This window comes from Pantherophis guttatus, chromosome 1, assembly GCF_059756535.1.
Source record: "Pantherophis guttatus breed Tessera chromosome 1, ASM5975653v1, whole genome shotgun sequence".
Lineage (NCBI taxonomy): Eukaryota > Metazoa > Chordata > Lepidosauria > Squamata > Colubridae > Pantherophis > Pantherophis guttatus.
In genome coordinates this window covers 113,312,327-113,330,535 of record NC_142063.1, presented here as the reverse complement: position 1 = coordinate 113,330,535, position 18,209 = coordinate 113,312,327, and the positions used below count along the sequence as shown (strand labels likewise).

Below are 18,209 nucleotides of genomic sequence, written 5' to 3'. Positions count from 1 at the left end.
ACCAGTTTGCTGAATTATTTCAATATTCTGGCCTAACACAATGATCTATAAACAGAGGATGGATTCACCTCAAATGTTAGATTAAAACATCATTAACTACTTTATGGCCTTTGTTTTATACCAATATAACCAAGTGATGCTTAAAACAATCTTTATACAGAATAAAATGTACACGTTTATACATTTACAAAAGAAATGAAACTAAAATGAAAGTATTTGGAAATAAGAGACCCAGAGAAAATGGCTGATCAAAACCACAGGTATCTAGACACAGAAAGGTGCCTTTTTGCAAATTAGGTTCTGGCCCACATAGAATACTACTGTCTATTCTAATAAAACAAGTACCAGATTTCACATCTCCAAGTAGTATGCATGCTCCCTATTTGAGGTTGTATTTCAAACATTCCATTTTAATGAATATACTGCCTTCAGAATGTGCCTATAAATTGAATACTATATTTAAGGAACTCATCATCAAAATTGCTGAACTGTGATATCTTCTGATGCATAAACATTTGTAAGAGATACAGCCAACGTGTGTGTGTTGGCAAAATGTAGTTCAAAATTCAAATGTTTGAAATGTGAGATACCACCCAAAAGCACCTTGTTATAGTTGAATAGTTTTTTTTAATGAAACTAGAGAGCAGCATACAAAAATTTGCACATCTCCCCCTCCCTTTCTTCGTCTTCATTTCTGCCACTATCCCTATTAGAGAGTCAGCAGTGGATGGGTTTTGACTAAGTATTCTTACAGTTACAGATCTCTATGAAAAACAAACAGAGAGAGGAAAACAAATGTATTTAAAACTGAAGGCAATTTCCCATGCTACAGAAAATTGACATCAACAGCTATAAGGTACACGATGTTTTGTCAGTCCAACACCCCATGTTTACCCCATAGTTTTTCATTACAGCAAAGGATAGGATCCAGCAGCTTCGCATCCTAGAAACAGAAGCTACAGGCTGTAGAATTTCAGGCTTCTGTCCATGCCTGTGGAAGCGAGGAACTTAGCATGGTGCCCGAAGGCTACTCCTGTTGTCAGCCCACTGTGCTCTGTAGAAAAAAAGAAAGGACAGTCAGACAATTTTTCACTCTATGATTATCACTTCAAAGAAACAGAAGGTAGAAGAAAGAGCCAAAGTACTGATGCTAGCCACCAATACTAAAGACAATATTGTACAGTGGCTCTGGAGAATGATACAAAAGCAACAATCTAATACCTGTGAAATGAAGAACTTCTGTCCATTGCTTACAGATGAACACCTGGACATCAGTACCACCCAGGGCCAGATAGGTACCACTCTGATCAAAAATGAGAGACTTCACCTAAAGAGGAAAGTACAGAAAATAGATTTCTAGAAGCATAATATATTCATATAATCTAGGACATCTCTGAGACCATCTACTTTGATGAAATCTACCCAGCCAAAACAAACAAGTAAAGAGAACATGCCATAAATCCCCACTTTAGGGGAAAAGTGATCCCTGAAATAACCATCTCTGCTATGAATCCTACATACTGAAACACTTTGCCTTCCCAATGTCAGGGACGATGCCTTCCCTATTGATGTTCCGGAAATACTGCTCTTCTTGACTATGTCATGATTGAACCTAGCCAGTGATTATTTGGGAACTACTGACTATTTGTTACGGTTTGGACTGTTTTTGTATTGTGCTATAATGTAATTACCTGTAGTGTGAGGGTGCACACATTTCAAAAGAAACCAAGCTCTCGTATAGCATAGAGACATTTTTTGTCCCAATTTCAAGGAAGAAATTCCAAAGCTTTAAAAGCAGCTAGGAGAAATCTGTCTGAAGAGATTTCAGTGGCTATATTAAAAAAAAAAGAGGAATAAAAAATACAGAACTGACAAAGAAAATGCAGCTAGGCAAACCTCGAAATTATTGTCCAGCTGCAGGGTCTTGAAATTCTTCAGTTTGCGGAGATCCCAGAGTTTGACGGAGGAGTCATCAGCAGCAGTGGCCAAGTAGTAGCCATTCTCGGAGAAGGCAATGCTAGTAATGGGACCAGAGTGTCCAGGGAAGTTTGCGACGTTAGTCCGTTCCTGAGGAAGGCAAGCAATTAGTGGATATTAAGAGTGATGTTGTACCCTCCAAAGAAATGCAACTCATGTCTCTTCTCTGCCTTCAAAATGAACAGAGAGGTCAATGTCAGCAAACCCTTAATAATCAGGCTTGCAAAGTAAAACCCTCCAACAGTGTCATATTAGAAGCCAATTCTTACCTTTAAATCCCAGATTTTAATCTGAGAGTCCATTGTTCCTGTCCCAAAAATAAGTCCATCAGGATGAAACTGAGCACAGGTGAGAGCTGCAGGAAAGAATATCGGATCACCGCATAAGTGAGGGAGCTCCAACCAGCTTCTTCCCTCCCGCATGTCCAACACATTGAGACTACACTTGTTCAAGCATGTCTCACGGAATACTCAATTTAGATTCTAAATACAAAATCCATACCACAGCCAGAAGTTTCATCTGTGACTTTGGTGAGTACACGGCCAGTCTGGATGTCAGAGAAAGCCCAATACTATAAAAAGCAAAGATTGAGGTTGTATATCAGCAGTTGGTGCCAGAAGATCATGACTTTCTTTATTGTTATATGTTGAATTCTTATTTTTCTTTTAAATCTAGGCTAAAAGATCCTCTGGATTCGCGCTCACCTGGTCATCCGAAGAGCTCAGAAGATAATCGCCAGTAGCATGAAGACTCAGCCCTGTGACAGCACTTTCATGGGCTCGTACAACCTGCACACAGGAAGCGCCAGAGACTGACCAAATCCGGATAGTAGCATCTGGAGATGCTGAGAACACCAGTTCCTGCAGGGCAAAGAGAAGTCCATCTCCTTAAATACCAATTCTGTAAGATACATGTAAACCTGATTCCTTCAACAAATGTATGAGAAAACCTTGTAAGAGATTCTTACGAGAAATAATTCTTACGATAGAAAAAGACTGCAGAAGGTCCAGAATTCTTACCTGGGATGGGTGGAACACTACGCTGGTGACCTTCTTTGTGTGACCTTTCAGGGTGGCCAGGATCTGTTCTGAGCTCTTGTCAAAGACAACAACATTTTTATCAGCTCCACCTGCAAGCAAGACAAAAACCAGAAACCAGAGCAGCTCAGCAACAGAATCTGTTAACAGAAAGCATTCTTCAGTGGTTGACTTAAAATACATATAAGCAGGGTAATATTGTGGTAACATTACTACTGGTGCTTCAGGGAAACAGACCTCTGCAACATAAAATATGGAATGTAAGCTACTGTCCTTTCAAAAATACATTTGGAGCAAAAAACAGCACTCTGGGAAATAAAGGAAGCAGAAATCTTAACATACCTGTGAGGATCTTGTTGGTGTCAGAAGGACACAGGTCAAGAGCAAGGATGCCAGGAATACTGGCACTGTGCAATCCCTGTTTAAAAACACAAAGGTATGGCAATAAGTATTCCAAATCTTCTCATTTTATTCACTGACCAGCAAGCAACATAAGAGGTTTTCACAAAAGGAGGGTATATCCTCCTTTTGTGTGTGAAGTGTGTTGATGTATATATAATCCATATTTTGTTTGTTGTTGGATGTTTGGTAGTAAAGACCAAAATTTACTGCTACACTAGAGATGCAGAGGAAGCATGTGCATACAAAAATTCCATTTTTTTGAAAGGCCCAAAAGTTTATAATCTCTCTGACATTCCAGAGTTCAGGAAATCTAAAATACAGAGAACTATCATTAATTTAAATGTTCTCCCATCAGGCAGCAATGAGGAAATTCACCAGAATTATTAAAGAAATTTAGGAATCTTCGAGTTTCTTAGGATAACCTTCTCAATCAATCGTATATTTACCACATGTGAAGCCACCTGCCGGTATCTATTTAGTTCTTCTGGTTTCACCAGTTCCTCTGGCACAGTCTTCCCTCTCTGCAAAAAGAAGAAAACAGAATTCATCCACCAAGAACACAAATTACCTTAAAGAATTTCTATCCACATCCCAGAATCACCCAATTCCACACCCATTTAATAAAAAGGGGCACTTGCTTTTTTGCGCTCTGTGGTCAGCACTGTGGCTTTGTCTTGAAGCTGCAAGACGGAAAAACATTAGGAAAATTAGGGTCAAGTATGTTGTAATAGTATACTATGGTGTAAATAGTATTGTCTAAAAAGCATGCGTTATACATAACAGCTTTAATGTAAAGTTGAGGCCACATTGATATAGAATAGGATATGCAAAAAGCTTGTGTTTCATGCATAAAACCTCCTTTGAGAATAAAATGGATTGGTTCAAACATTTTCAAAGTTTTGTAAAATCCCCAAACCAGGAAATTTCATGTCTGAAATTTGAGTATGCGAAGTTGCATACTCAAAAGTGGTTCAAAGCACAGCTTTCTGCACATTCTTACTACAGAAATAGCAGAATCATTTCTATATATTTAACAGTTCAGGCCAATGTATTTTAACTGTTTATCTGTAGTTCTGAACCCAAAACATTTCTTACTTTCTGGATAATTTCTGGGGTCATTCCTGCCAACTCTCCTAGATCCATTGGTTCACCGGCACCCTGGAAAAAAGAGCAAATACAGCATTTTAGTTCAGAGAAAGAAGATACAGCATGAAGAGAATTACAAAAATATGTGGAACGTACCATAGGATTTGGTTGTGAAGAGGGCATAGCTTGGGGAACAATGAGGCCAGCCTGGGGTTTCAGAGTTGCCAAAGCTGTGAAGAAAGAGATGATTTGGCAGGTTTAACACAGTTGGTAAAACGGGGACTCTTCTTGCATCCCATTAAAAAATAAAAATAAAAATTCTGTGCTATACCTTCTCTTGCAGCAGTCACCTCTTTGGTGAGACGAGCAATGACACGGCAAGCGGCATCATGTTGGTAGAGTGCATGAGAAAGTTCCTGGCGTGTAGTCTGAAGCTGCTGGCGCAAAGTGAAACTGTGTAGCATGACAGCATCCTGAAGGAAGTAATTCAATACATTAATATTGTGTCAGGTTTCGATATCGTCTTCAAATAAAATAAATTGCATTTCCAAACAGATAGTCTTTGAAGAAATCTTTCATTTTATTAAGCACGACAATCTGGCCCCGATCGTGGCGTAGCCAGCTCTGGCTTCCTGACCCAAACCCTCCCTTTCCGTTCCCCAAATCTCTGCATCTCATTGGCCTTCCTCCAAATCACTCTCCCCATATCTATTACCTAAACTCCCAGGAATGCCCCCCCTCCCTCTCATCTCCTAGGGGATATTATCTTCAAGGAAAATAAGTAGGTGAAGTGTCATGCATCCTCTTGCCAGCTGGCCCCTCTTCTCCTTATGTCAGCACTAGAGTAAATGCAGGTTGAAGTGCTGACATATTGCATGTGATGATATCCGGACGTGCTGGTTTAGTGAGTAACTGTAAACACACAGCCTGACTTTATGTGGTCCGTTAATTTCTGCCTTGGTCTTCCCCCCATTGTGAAGAGGAAAAATAAAGAAAAAAAGATAGATGTCATTTGACACCTGCCTATTGATTTTTATGACACCCTTGTTCTATGAGCACAAAATTTGTTGATGTTGCATAAGTGGCAGAAATTACTTGCTCACGATAAAGTAAGAATTCTGGATTACTGTATTAATATATATATATATATATATATACCCATTCATCTTGTAGTGCCTTCAGGATAGCTGGAATACTGGTAGCAGAAGGAGGCTTAGGCCGAATTGGGTGGGCAACTGTGAATGAAATATATACAAACATTAATTCTAGAGAACCCCAATATTTCCCTTCACAAGCCTTTAAACCATGGCTATGACAGTTTTGTCAGCTTTCATTTTAGTGAATTATTTAATTTTGCCTATTTTTGTGGGGGGTTTTGTAGTGTGATCCAGGTGGGGTAGAATTGAAGACTATGGATGGGACAGGAAAAACAATGTATTCATGCCTTGCTATTTTTAAACCCAAGGAGCTGAAAAAAGCTGCAGAAGGGACACATTTTATAAAAGTCTGACCAGACATTGATCTAATTATAGTTGGAGACAGATGTTCAAGCAAATCGGATTGAAAGAGCAACATGGAAACAATGCATAAAGTACAAAGTGAAAAAATGCGAACAAAAACATAGGTGGGATTTCTGATTAGGGAGAAGTGCCAGATATACATTTTAAGTCAAACGTTGCTTTGGTTAAGGAGATGGGCAGGATATAAGTTAATAAATAAGATTGATACATGTATACATTTTTTGAAATATTGTTTTAAATGGATCTGTTGAAGAATCCTCTCTATAAACCTGGCCATGATATTTTGGAATTACTTTACCTCTTACTATAAATTAACAAATATTTTCGAGACTTCCATACAACATTGTAAGAGACCAGTCAGATTAGGTATTCTGCATTCAACAAACTAATTCTCCTGATCTTCCTTACCTTTGATATCTAGTAGCTGTTCCTCAGACAGTGGCTGGTTGTTCACTGGATCAGTCCCATTCTCTGCAATATACTTTTCAATCAGTCTTCGCTCATAAACATGGTTTGAGACTGGGGACAGACAGGGATGCTCTGGTACCTCATTAGAAACTGCAAGAAAAAAGGTGGGGGTAGAAAAAAAATCACTAAAACAAACATCATCTGTAAATCAAGTTAAACTGTCTTTGGCGTTAAAGATATATAGTACTAACAGCAGGACCTCCCCTAATATGGACCTTCACAAGATGGTTACAAACAAGTAATATTCAGTTAGAATATCAAGTCCCAAAGGAAGATAACCAAAATGTTGAGTTAATAATATCTAAAAAAAACTACTGTTGGAAATGTCAGTGAAATCACAATTCACTAGTTTCTGGGCTTTTTTTCTGGGCTAGAGAGAAATATACATAAAACCTACGAAAAAGAAAGAAAAACAAATATTGTACCTTTACCGGGAGGATACATGAGATGAGGGTGTGGCTAACTGATGAGGCCTTATAAGGCCGAAATAGATCTATCTTAGTCTCCCAATGGGCAGCAAAGGGTCTGCTGGCTGCCAGAAGGAAAAAAAGCCCAGAAACTAGTGAATTGTGATTTCACTGAACTAGGGCTGCATAATATCTTAGTTTACATAGGTGGAACCTGGCTAGAGAGAAATAAATAAATAAATAAATACACACACACACACACACATATATACATATATATATACATACATACATACACACACACACACACACACACACACACATATATATATATTCTCTGTTATATATAATTGGAAGGAAAATTTAGAAATGTTCTATTTAACTAGAGAAAAAATTAAAAAGAAAATAAGAGATGAAATGTGATAGCAACAAATGCAAATGTCTTCATTGGGAAAAAAAAGTGTAAAATGTGGGATATCTAGTGGATAGCAGTATTTGTGAAAAAGACCTAAATATGAGCAAGGCAAAATCATATAGTTGCCAAAAACTGAATGGAAGTCTGTTTTGATGGTAGTTTCAAATTAGGTCATTACATTCTGATTTAGAAAGCTCTAAAATATTGTCCGTTTGTAGATCCCAAAAACAAAAGATTCAAAATAAATGACATGGGTACAGAGAAGGTCAACAAGGAAATCAGAGGACCAGAAATGCTTATGAGAAACTGAAGGAACTAGATGTGTTTAGCTTTTGGGAGGTGGCGGGGGGGGGGGGGGGGGAATAAACGAATGGAATAAGATAGCATTTTTCATGTATCTGAAATAGTTTAATACAAGTCAAGAACTGATGCCCATCATTCCAAAATGCAGGACAAAGAATAATGGTCTTAAATTGCAGAAAGGAAGATTCTAGCTGAGCAGATGAACACTTGAACTAACTACCTAGAGAGGTACTGGCTCCTCTTCACTAGATCTATATTAGAGCAAGGCTGAATTGTAATTTGTAATTGATGATTAATGTGCATTCTCTGTGAGGGAGTGGTTTAGAAAATGTGATGGATATAAAATTCCTGCACTGAGCAGATGCTTGGCCTTGACAGCTTAAATAGCCTCTTCCACTTCTATATGGATTAGGCAATTGCACGGTTCATTATAACTGAACTCTGTTTCTAGCAGACTCCACTATTTATGAAAAAAATGTGATCAATAAAAAAAGAAAAAAGCTCCCTAAGATGTACGATTGAGAAGCGTCAGCTTTATCTTCATCTAGGAACTGTTCAGAGACCAGGTACCAAATTGTGAAGAAGGGTTTTTTTCCCCCTCGAACATCTAAATGGACTATTGAATCCGTTCTTTGGTGTCTTGCCTTGTGGAGAGAGGGGGAGGAAGGGCTTTCCTTCTCCTGTGACGACCACTCAGCTCCCACCGATCTCCCTGCCGTCTACAACAGTGACCGTAATCCTCTCTCACTGCCTGCAAACATTACAACCCCTCAGACATCTCCATACTGGGAACTGCCACAGTTAACCGCCCAACGGTCGCGGCTGTTAAAAGGGGAGCCCCTCTCTCGAGCCTCCTCCCTCCGTGCGAGGCCGCAGCCCTGCGGGAAGAACGAGAGCCGAGGAGAAAGCGGGTCACTCACTGGAGCATATGAGGGACATGGCGAGCAGGATAATCCCCCTGTGGCTATTGTAATGGTATAATCCCTCGGGCTTTAACCCTTGTGGCGGCTTCGGGGCCACGAAGGCCGAGGAGGAGGAGGAAGATTCGGCTTTCGATAGTCCGGTTCAGCTTTTTTAAAGGCCACCACGCCACGGGCCACGAATCGCGCGCGAACCTCCAGCAAGAGGCCGGAAGCGGAACCTCTCCGCTCTCTCACGCCCCGTTAGGGGCAAAAACCCCGCCGCGTGACCTAACCGTCCGGCGAACACAAGCTACTTCCGGATCCGGAGGCCCCCCTCGGGGAAAAAAAACTACCATTCCCGTCATGCACTTGCTTGGCATAACGCGGGTCTGGAAGTATGGTTGAAAAGTAGATTTATTCAGCGATACTTGCCAAGCTCCGATAACAGGAAATAATGGAAAATACAAAAAACAAACCGTACCTCTGTAATGTATGTAGTCAGTCTTGGAAAACAGCAAAAGTAATCAAATGACTTCTCATATGAAATTTAGTTGATTTCGAAAGGCTGGAATCATAGCCCTTCGTTGTGTTGAAGACGGATTGTTCGTGATAGACCAACAACATTTCCATAGGATGCCCAATTCGGAGGCAGAAATTTCCATAAATAGTTGAATACAACAACATTTCAGACGTTGACCATTTTCAACTTTCATCGCTGCCTTAGAAACATTTGGAAACATTCCCATGTTGTGAGCGCACAATGTGCCGAAACAATTTATTTTTCTGTTGCTCTTTTTCATTTACTGCAGATGCCTTCTGCCACTTCAATCATTCTGATACCATGCAGTATGCAGTGCTCATATTATAATAATCGCAATCAAGTACAAATAATAATAAAAAGAACCATCAAGTACCAGATACAATAATCAAAAGCTATGGATCTCCGGTTACTTTCCCGCTACCCGCCCTTCGGGCAAGTTTTCACAAGCTTTCCATAACGAGAGGGAAGGCGCAGGTCTTATTTCTGAAGGGAAGGCACTCCGTGGGAGGAGCGTTTCCTCAGGTAAGCTTAAAAGAGATTGCGTGTATTATATATATATTCCAAAATAAATAACTACTGGAGTACAATTCTGAGCATGCTCCGGAGTAGGATTTAAACCGCCTTCCGACGCTGCTTGGACTGCATTTCCCAGAAAGTAGCTGGACTTGGAGGCTATTTTTGAATTTCCCCCAAGGGAGAGAGAGAAAAAAATTGTCCATACAGCCGGAGCTGCCATTCCACTCCTTTTCTTCAAGCTCGGGACAAGGTTAAGTATGCACCCAGCTTTTCTCGGCGGCTGCGTCCGAGTCCCGAAGTTGCGGGTCGCCTCGCCCTTCCCTCCCGCACGGGATCTTCCTTTAATGCAGCTCACCTGAAGTTTTCGGAGGGAGAAGTAGCTTCTCGCTTGCAGACAATGAGATGTGGAGGGATCACTTTCTACAGTTCGCGAAAAGCTCTTGCGGAAAATTTCCTGGCTTTCCCGTAGGTTGTGATTGAGCCGAGATATGAATTTAGAAAAAGAGAATCGGGTCTTGTTCAACTTGCTGGAAAAAAATGTGGCGGCGGAAACGGCGTGGATTATACACATCCTGAGATTGGTTATGTTTATTTTTACCTTTCTGGAACCAGGCTATATGAGACAGAGACACCAAGAGTGTAGAAGATGAATTTGGCTTGTACCTGCCTCTTTATTTGGAGTAGAGTTTTTTAAAATAAATCTATATTCGGTAGTTTGCCTAGAGTACGTAAATTCTATTTGTAGAGTTGTAAGCAGTGGTGGGATTCAAGTAATTTAACAACCGGTTCTCTGCCCTAATGTTTTCTTCCAACAACCACTTTGCCAAACTGCTCAGAAAGTTAACAACCGGTTCTCCCGAAGGGGTGCGAACTGGCTGAATCAAAGACATTAGAGTATGCCCAGTACACAACACCCACCACTGGTTGTAAGCTGTAGATTTGTAAATTGTAAACTGTAAACTTCAGACTTGTGAGATCTGGTTCGTTTTCTGGATGAATCTGGAAATTCTGACTACTGAGGCTTTAAAGCCAAGCAGCAGTTTATGTAAGGGAACATTGGTTGCAGCGTGGAGTGCTTCCAAGTACAAGCTGCACTGTGGGTTTGATTGAATGCCAACAGTTTCACATCCTTTGAATCCTCATTTTTTCTAATAAGAATCTGTGTGGGGGTTTTGCTGGGGAGATGCCATAATTGTGGAGCAGTAGAAAATGATAATACAATCAGCATTTGCATTTATCACCGGTTATGCAATGTCATCTTCTCTAAGCAATAAGTAGGAACCTACATTGTCCATGCTTTAGTAACAGCATACTGGCTGTAAAGCACTCTGTGGAACTAATGTTTAAAAGTATCTGGAATTTCCAATGAATGTAAATAGTTGCAGCTTGGTTGCTGTCTAGTGTTATGACAGTGAAGTGAAATGATTGCAGCTAGGGACCAATTGTTTATTGAAGGTGTCAGTATTAACTTTTAACTCCCAAGCAGTGTAGGAGTCCAAAGCTTCTCCTGTTAACAAGCCTGTCCCTGTGTGAAGATCTGGATGTTTCCATGTTAAGCATTCTCTCTTTCTCCCTCTCTCTCTCTCTCTCTCTCTCTCTCTCTCTCTCTCTCTCTCTCTCTCTCTCTCCCTCTCTCTCTCTCTATGTATATGTACTTGTGTGTGTGTGTATATATGATGGAAAAAGCAGAGTATAAATTCAGTATTGCAAATAATTACTGATAATTTGTATTGCTTGTGATTTCTTGATAAGAATGTGGTTAATTCCAGATAAGCATAGGAAGAGAATCCCATATTCTTCAGGCATGACTGATTTAGCATGCCAGCTAGCATGGCCAGGGTCAAGGAAAATAGAAGTAGTTGTTTAACATCCAAAGGAAGACAGGTTCTTCCCATGGAGAGAAATCTACTTTATCTTAATGAATCTGCTCATTTTTTTTATCTTACTTGCAGAAAGACTGGGTGTAAAGACAAACACTGGAAGGATGGTCGGAGGGAAACTTAACTCATGGAGTTGCCACAAGATGATGCTTGCCTCATCTTTGGGCATCATTGTATTGCTGTCTCTCATGAACACCTGTTTTGCCAGTGCCCAGCACCACCGAAGTTCGTCTTGGGAAAAGAAGCGTGTGGAACCTGACTTTTTATCTGAAGTGACTCGTACTGTAAGGAAGACACTGGAGAATTTGATTGGTAAAGAGAACTTTCTGGTGCTGAATGAGGTATGACAGCAGTGCTATCCTTGGAAAATAAGTCACATACTTATGAATTGAGTGACACAATTTGGGAAAATATATAATTATATAGTTTTCCAGGAAATTATCCAGAGATAGAACACTCAGTTATGCTGTTTAAACAAAAACTTTGCCTACCAATAGCTAGTATACAGTGGGGCAAAAAAGTATTTGCAAATAAATTCTTTCCAAATCGGACAATGTGATTGTCTGGATTTGTTTTCTCATTTTGTCTCTCATAGTTGAGGTCTACCTATGATGACAATTACAGGCCTCTCTCATCTTTTTAAGTGGGAGAACTTGCACAATTGGTGGCTGACTAAATACTTTTTTGCCCCACTGTATAAGACCTCCATAACCTTCAAGTTGATTTTCTAGTCTTTTCAGTTTTTCATAGGAAGAAGTATTCCAATACATTATCTCCTGAACACTATTCAGGATTGATTTGCATCCCTTGTATTTTTTTAAATAGGATTTTTGGCTCAAAACAGCCCAGATTTTCTTTACACAAATACACAAAAGGACCTAGGAATTGTCTTGTATTGTAGTTTTGGTTAGCTGATTGCAATTATTGATGTCTTCCCTCCTCCGCCGTCCGTCCCCCCCCCCCCACAAGTGATGCTATGTAATAGCTTGCAAATAATATTCAACTCAATATTATATTTGCAAAGAGTTAATATAACCGTCATCAATTTTAATATAAGTTACAGTATATAAATTAAAAATCTTATTTGTGCAATCAGATTCTCCTTCTCCTGCAATTCTTTTCTCTCTCCCTCCCACCATCAGATCTTTTCCTTGAGTCTTTTCTCTCACATTTCCTCCACAAGTGTCCATCAATTCTGTAGGACACATTTTGTGAATGCAGAATACCCTAGATGTGGAAGAAAAATTACTCTTCATCTTATTCTTAGAAATCTTTTGTCTGTGTGCGCGCACGTGCGCTTTTGAGTAAGTCTTGACCCCTGGAGACTGCCTGGAAAAGTCCCTGCAATTTTCTTGGAAAGATTTCAGAAGTGGTTTCTTCTCTATTCAAAGGGATTCTAAACAGCTTATTTAGTGTAATATATTATAAATGAGAAGCTAACGGATGGAAAGAAAATATAAATTGATTTGTTTCTTCACATGAGTGACAATTACAAATTCCTACAAGTTTCAGATATAAACCATTTTCTGAATGTCAAGTCCAAATCTGATTTTTTAAAAGAAGAGATTCACAGCTAAATTTTCAAACATCAGACTCCTGATTATGCCAATGTATGTTCCCAATTCAATGTAAGCTATTCCAAAGTTCAGAAGTAGTGCCATAGCTGGTGACTGTATTTTGTGTAAATTACATGAAAAGATTTCCCCATAACTTTAGAATAATATCACAAAACCTCCTGGCTTCTTTGACACCCCCACCCCCCCACCCCACCCCCCACCCCAGTTGAGAATGAAGTGGAGTTTACAGGAGAGAAACGAATGCAAATGGAGTTCTGTGGGAATAAGGCCTCGGTTCTTCAGAATCCTTTAAGTGTAAAAGTTTGAAATGGTGATCATTCGTCTTTCACAGACACTTTCAATACATAGATGGTGGGAGGATGAGACTGTTGGTGAAAGCATTGCCATGCCCATAACTTTGTAAAAGCAGTTTATACTTTTTTAAAATATGCTGGCCAGGATGGAAGTCTCATCCTGGAAAGGTTTCCATTGGAATTCAGCCTACTTCTATTTCATTCTCCAGTGGCTCTGATATTTTTAATCACACAGGTATCTTCAAATCTGCTACTATATCAGCCAAGCAGGCTCTTAGTTTTGCATATGATTCCTAATTCTTTTTGCCATTCAGAGTGCATGTGTTTTTATGCTTTCCATTTGGTTTAGAGTTTTAGTCATCTGTTAAATCTGCACTTTATCTCTGCTCGATTTAATCCCAACTTATTTCAGCACTGGAGGGAGCTGCAGCCCTATCATTTGCTATGTGGCTCAGGTGAAAGACCATCCCCTTTATGGTAAATTGACATATATATTTAGAATGTTTGATAATAAGTCCTGTAGAAGAATTCTCTGTGTATTTGGTTTCCTTGCAGAATATGTCTGCCATGCTTTGGATAGTTTCCTCCGGAATTTCCTCAGCCTTATCTGTTGTGGCTCGAACTACAGGGCAGTTTCTTACATCCTTTGGATTGGCTGGTAAGTGACCAGGTTATTGGCATAGTGAGGAAAAAAAGATGGAAGTTAGGAGAAGAGGTTAAGCATGCTGCAATCTTAACAGGATACGGGACACAGTCCTATTCTTACTTTAGTTCCCCTTTCAAATGTTGTGGGATTGTCTTCCAAGTAAGCAAAGGAAGAATTGAGATATTAAATGTGTGCTTAAGCTGGATCACTACTGAATAAGAATTGGCATGGAGGAACAACCTGCTTTTTAGCATTTTTATAGTTAGCTGTAATTGTAAGTTAGCATTTTATAGTTACCGTACCTGTTATTGTCATAGCAAATCCTGTTATGTAGCCCCTTTATGGCAGTGGCAGGATGTTTCTGGGAGGGATAACTAAAAATACTGGAATGTACCAGGAGGGTCACCCAAGACATAGTGGTCATGCCCACTACCCAAGAGATAATATCAAAATCCTGAATGAGTGTCTAAAGGCTGGGACTGAATGGGGAGGAACAAACGCACTGTCAATCTTGACACAGATCATTTAGCCTTGGTCTTTGATGGGGTTGTACTTTCAGAAGACTGTTGTGCTATCTAGGGGTTGCCCTGAATGTACAGCTTGGAATTGGGCACCAATATATATATATATATATTTTGGGCAGGTAGGCAGGCAGGCATATTGGAATGTTGATGAAGACAGATAGAAACTTTAGAACAACAACAAAGGCATAGTTTCATGTTACAATATGCAGGAGAAGATAATAGTAAATCACTCCTGTATTTTTTTAATAAGAAAACCAGATGGCTAGACAATATAAAGTGACTGATAATATAGCCCTGGAAGATGGATTCCTCAGGTCAGATGTCATTCAACATGCTACACAGTACAAAGAAATTAAATTGATTATACTGTATTTTTGAGACAAAAAGGTGAAAGAGTTCAGTTATAACAGGAAAGACATGGCCAGAGACTGACTGAAACAGATTGTGAACTGCTCATGTTTAAAATTCAAGTAAGTTAAAATGGAAGAACAATGCCAACTGGTTTCTATGATATATTCTTGAACATAAGCTCATCATTTTCAAGAATCTCAGGAATCTCTTTGATGTCCTGGACCTTCACTGATACGGAACTAGAGAAGCTGTGGAATGAAATTAAGTAAGTTGCTAGGATAAATGTGAAAAGAAGCTGCCAGAGACCAAAAACAGAAGAAAGCAACGTCAGAACAGTAAACTGACAAGACATCAAAGCCAATAAAGACTTTACTGTATCTCAGAACAAACTTAACAGCTGGTAAAAGATACAAAAAATAATCTTACAACAATATCTGTGAAGAGAGTAAAGACTGAAATAGATAGGCAAAACTAAGGAAAGTCTTGATCTCTAAATGCAGGAGATTCCAACCATGAATTGATATGGTGTAGTACTTACTGTGCCATTAATTTTTAACTATAGTTCTTGATGATTGGAGCTCCAATTTTAACACTAGCTTAATCTTATCTCCCATGCAAATACGTGTTGTAAATCCAAGAACAATACTGCTACTGTAGGCTTAACCTCAACCCTGACAAGACTGAGTTAATGTGGCCTTTTGGAACCCCACTCCCACCCCCAGGGCAGAGGATGTCTTGTTTTTAATCTAAATGGGATTTTCTTTTGGGACTGGTATGGGGGCCTTGTGGGCCTCCTGCTCAACATTGTGTGTGTTGAGCAAGTAGAAACCATGGCTAAGAAGGCCTTTCAACAATCTTGTGTACCAGTTGTGTCCTTACCTGGACCAGGAGACTCTTCAGATATTCACTCACAATTTGGTTACCTCACATATGAGGTATTCTACATCTGGCTGCTCTTAGAAACTATTTGAAAGTTGCAGAATGTGGTGGCATAAGCAATTATGGGCATAATTTATAAATCCGTGTAATAGCTTTCTTCCTTGAGTTGTACTGATTGTCAGTAGGCTTCAGGATGCAATTCAAGGTGCTGGTTGTTACCTATAAACCCTTCATGGCATAAGGTCTTATTATCTAAAGACCATCTGCCTTTGGTGACCTCTACCCAGCCTTTATGATTGGACAGAGTTGCCATGCTGAAGATCCCATCCACAAAACAGTGTCATCTGATAAGACCTAGGAAGTGTATGGTGTCTGTTCCTGCACTGTTCCCACCCATCCACCCAAGAGTTATCTGGCTCCCATCATGCCCATGTTCCAAAGAGTTCTGAAAACATGACTCTTCCAGACTTTTGGTTCGAGTAAGAGGTTCGTCTTGTATGTTTGATTGCCTTTCAGTGGTTGTCTGTCAGTGTTTAAAAATATATTGTATGATTATTTTTAATGTATGCCACACAAATATGTGATAGTTCCCTAATCCTTCTACGTTTCAAAAATGAACTCATATAAATCTTAAGACTTGTTCAAACATGAGATTAATCATTCCATTGATTGAAACTTCCTTGATTGTTTGTGTCAGTGCTGAGAGGGGAGCAAACAGATGCCCCACCCTCCTTGTTCACAATGAGCCAGAGCAGCAGCCCAAAGCTTAATAGGCAAACAAAGATTTACGGCCATACAATATGCCAAAGTGCCCACCTGCTCCTCTGTGCATACTGGAATTAATGAGGTACACCATGAAGTAAAAAAGGAGGAGTTTGTTTGAGCTGTAATACTTAACACTTGAGTGTAGTTGTTCTTTCTAAGTAGCTAGTAAGCGTGTTTCTTTCCTGCATGCGGTAACGCTTCCTCCTAAACTACCGTAGATGTAAATCCTAGTTGGAAAGTTGACTAAATTCACCTGGGGTACCATGTGGGGAAGGCTGGTGTAGTGCTACATTGGACTGACTATATTGTTTTTTTTCTTTTGTGTTTCAGGAAATGGATTAACACAGTTTCTGAAGCTGAGCCCTGAGCAGGTTCAGGCACTGCTGCTTTGGAGCCTGGCTGCCCTGATTAGCTATTGGGTGCTCTGGCTGCTGTTCAGCCTGTTGTTCATTATCTTGAGCCGCATCATGTGGGGCCTCAAGCTGGCTCTCTTTGGAGGATGCTTTGCATTTATTGTGTTTACTGTGCCTGACCATTCGGTACAGGTTTTACTTCTATTGGCCTTGCTAACTCTCTATGTTTTGCTGGGTTGGTTGAGTGGATCCTATCGCTCTGATGCATGGCTGAAGGCTAAAGTGCACAACTTAGAGCGCCAAGTGGAGGAACTGCAACGCCGGCAGAAGCGGTCTCCCAGATACCTGGACGAAGAATAAATTTCAGGCAGGGGGCTTACCACGTTTACCCATCTTCTCCAAGAAGCAACTACATTTCTCTCTTTCTTTATTCTCTACGTTACTTCTTTTTCAGTCTGTACATGTTCCTGGATGGTATCTTTTTGCCCACTTCTATTTAGGATGGAAGTCCTCCCTAAGAAAATGATTGCATCTGACATACTATCGCTTCTCAGTTGGTAGTAATATTTAGAAAAGCTCTTTCTCTACTTTTGTCTCGTTATTTTCATTCCCCTTTTTAGGCCCTGTTTTTTCCACTCTGTTTTTGACTCACGGCAGCTGTTGGCTTCTTTAAAGACAACTGGCCTGATAATGAAAAATGCTTATTTCTTAAAAGGAAAAAAAAACAAAAACACAGAATTTAATGACTGGGAATAAGAGATTATTCTACACTATCATGCTCATATTTATAAAACTCAATGCCTCTGTGAAAGTTAAGGATGACTACTGTGTTTGTGGTGCTCTTCGCAACAATCAGAACATTGTGAGTGCTGAAGTTGTTTTAATGCGAGCCAAAGATGCCTTTTAAAAGCAAGTTTACATCATTTTCTTACGCATGCCAGTGCTGTGTGTGAGGTAATTTAAGATGGTTCTGATAAGTGATGTTCACCTGCTGATCCAGAATAGAGATAAGCCATAAGCAAACAAACAAACAAAGGAATATACACAGGCCTTCCCTCCAGACTGAATTTATACTGCAAGTAAGCAAAACCATAAATTCAGACTTAAGACTTCTTTGCCTATTGGAGAATGGAGGCCTGTTGTTTACACTACATATAAGAAATTGTACTATTAGCAACATATTGTTTGCCAATATATATATACATGTATTTTTAAAGCTCCAATTTTAGATAAATTGAATAGTTTGTTACTGTTTTCCAAATAAAGGCTATCTATCTAATCACATCCCATTGTCCTTGGTTGCTTTTTCAGGTTCTAAAGGGAGGAAATACACAGGTATGTAAGGTGGATGCAAAAGGGTTGTGGAT

The 18,209-nt window shown here is 39.7% G+C and overlaps 2 protein-coding genes across 7 annotated transcripts; one reads left to right on the top strand and one right to left on the bottom strand.

Annotated features, from left to right (window-relative positions):
• Window positions 1-607: 607 nt before the first annotated feature.
• Window positions 608-8,854, bottom strand: LOC148116522 (pre-mRNA-processing factor 19). Its single transcript, XM_087881450.1, has 16 exons — window positions 8,536-8,854; window positions 6,431-6,580; window positions 5,661-5,737; window positions 4,834-4,975; window positions 4,659-4,732; window positions 4,512-4,574; window positions 4,055-4,096; window positions 3,863-3,937; window positions 3,357-3,432; window positions 2,997-3,106; window positions 2,682-2,837; window positions 2,479-2,548; window positions 2,247-2,332; window positions 1,897-2,067; window positions 1,222-1,327; window positions 608-1,054 (listed from the first exon to the last, which is right to left on the bottom strand). The coding sequence occupies exons 1-16, from the start codon at window positions 8,552-8,554 to the stop codon at window positions 957-959; spliced, it is 1,515 nt and encodes a 504-aa protein (XP_087737576.1). The 5' UTR covers window positions 8,555-8,854; the 3' UTR covers window positions 608-956.
• TMEM109 (transmembrane protein 109) lies at window positions 8,793-18,126 on the top strand. Of its 6 annotated transcripts, none has more exons than XM_034420226.3 (4): window positions 8,793-9,580; window positions 11,527-11,795; window positions 13,880-13,982; window positions 16,820-18,126. In XM_034420226.3, exons 2-4 carry the CDS (start codon window positions 11,559-11,561, stop codon window positions 17,200-17,202), a joined length of 723 nt encoding a protein of 240 aa, XP_034276117.2. In that variant the 5' UTR covers window positions 8,793-9,580; window positions 11,527-11,558; the 3' UTR covers window positions 17,203-18,126. The 6 variants fall into 6 exon arrangements, with proteins under 6 accessions (XP_034276117.2, XP_034276114.2, XP_034276116.2 ...); XM_034420223.3 differs by having other exon boundaries at window positions 9,571-9,824; XM_034420225.2 differs by having other exon boundaries at window positions 9,571-10,039.
• The last annotated feature ends 83 nt before the right edge of the window (window positions 18,127-18,209 follow it).

What these genes read in the sequence shown, in the direction of transcription:
- LOC148116522 (XM_087881450.1), bottom strand. An exon ending in GGTGACTGCTGCAAGAGAAG is followed by an intron (nt 4,733 to 4,833) that starts GTATAGCACAGA and finishes CTTTCTTCACAG; the next exon opens with CTTTGGCAACTCTGAAACCC. An exon ending in CCCCAGAAATTATCCAGAAA is followed by an intron (nt 4,097 to 4,511) that starts GTAAGAAATGTT and finishes TCCGTCTTGCAG; the next exon opens with CTTCAAGACAAAGCCACAGT.
- TMEM109 (XM_034420222.2), top strand. Translation starts at nt 9,977, where the DNA reads ATGTGGAGGGATCACTTTCTACAGTTCGCGAAAAGCTCTTGCGGAAAA. An exon ending in ATTTCCTGGCTTTCCCGTAG is followed by an intron (nt 10,044 to 11,526) that starts GTTGTGATTGAG and finishes TCTTACTTGCAG; the next exon opens with AAAGACTGGGTGTAAAGACA. An exon ending in TACATCCTTTGGATTGGCTG is followed by an intron (nt 13,983 to 16,819) that starts GTAAGTGACCAG and finishes TTTGTGTTTCAG; the next exon opens with GAAATGGATTAACACAGTTT.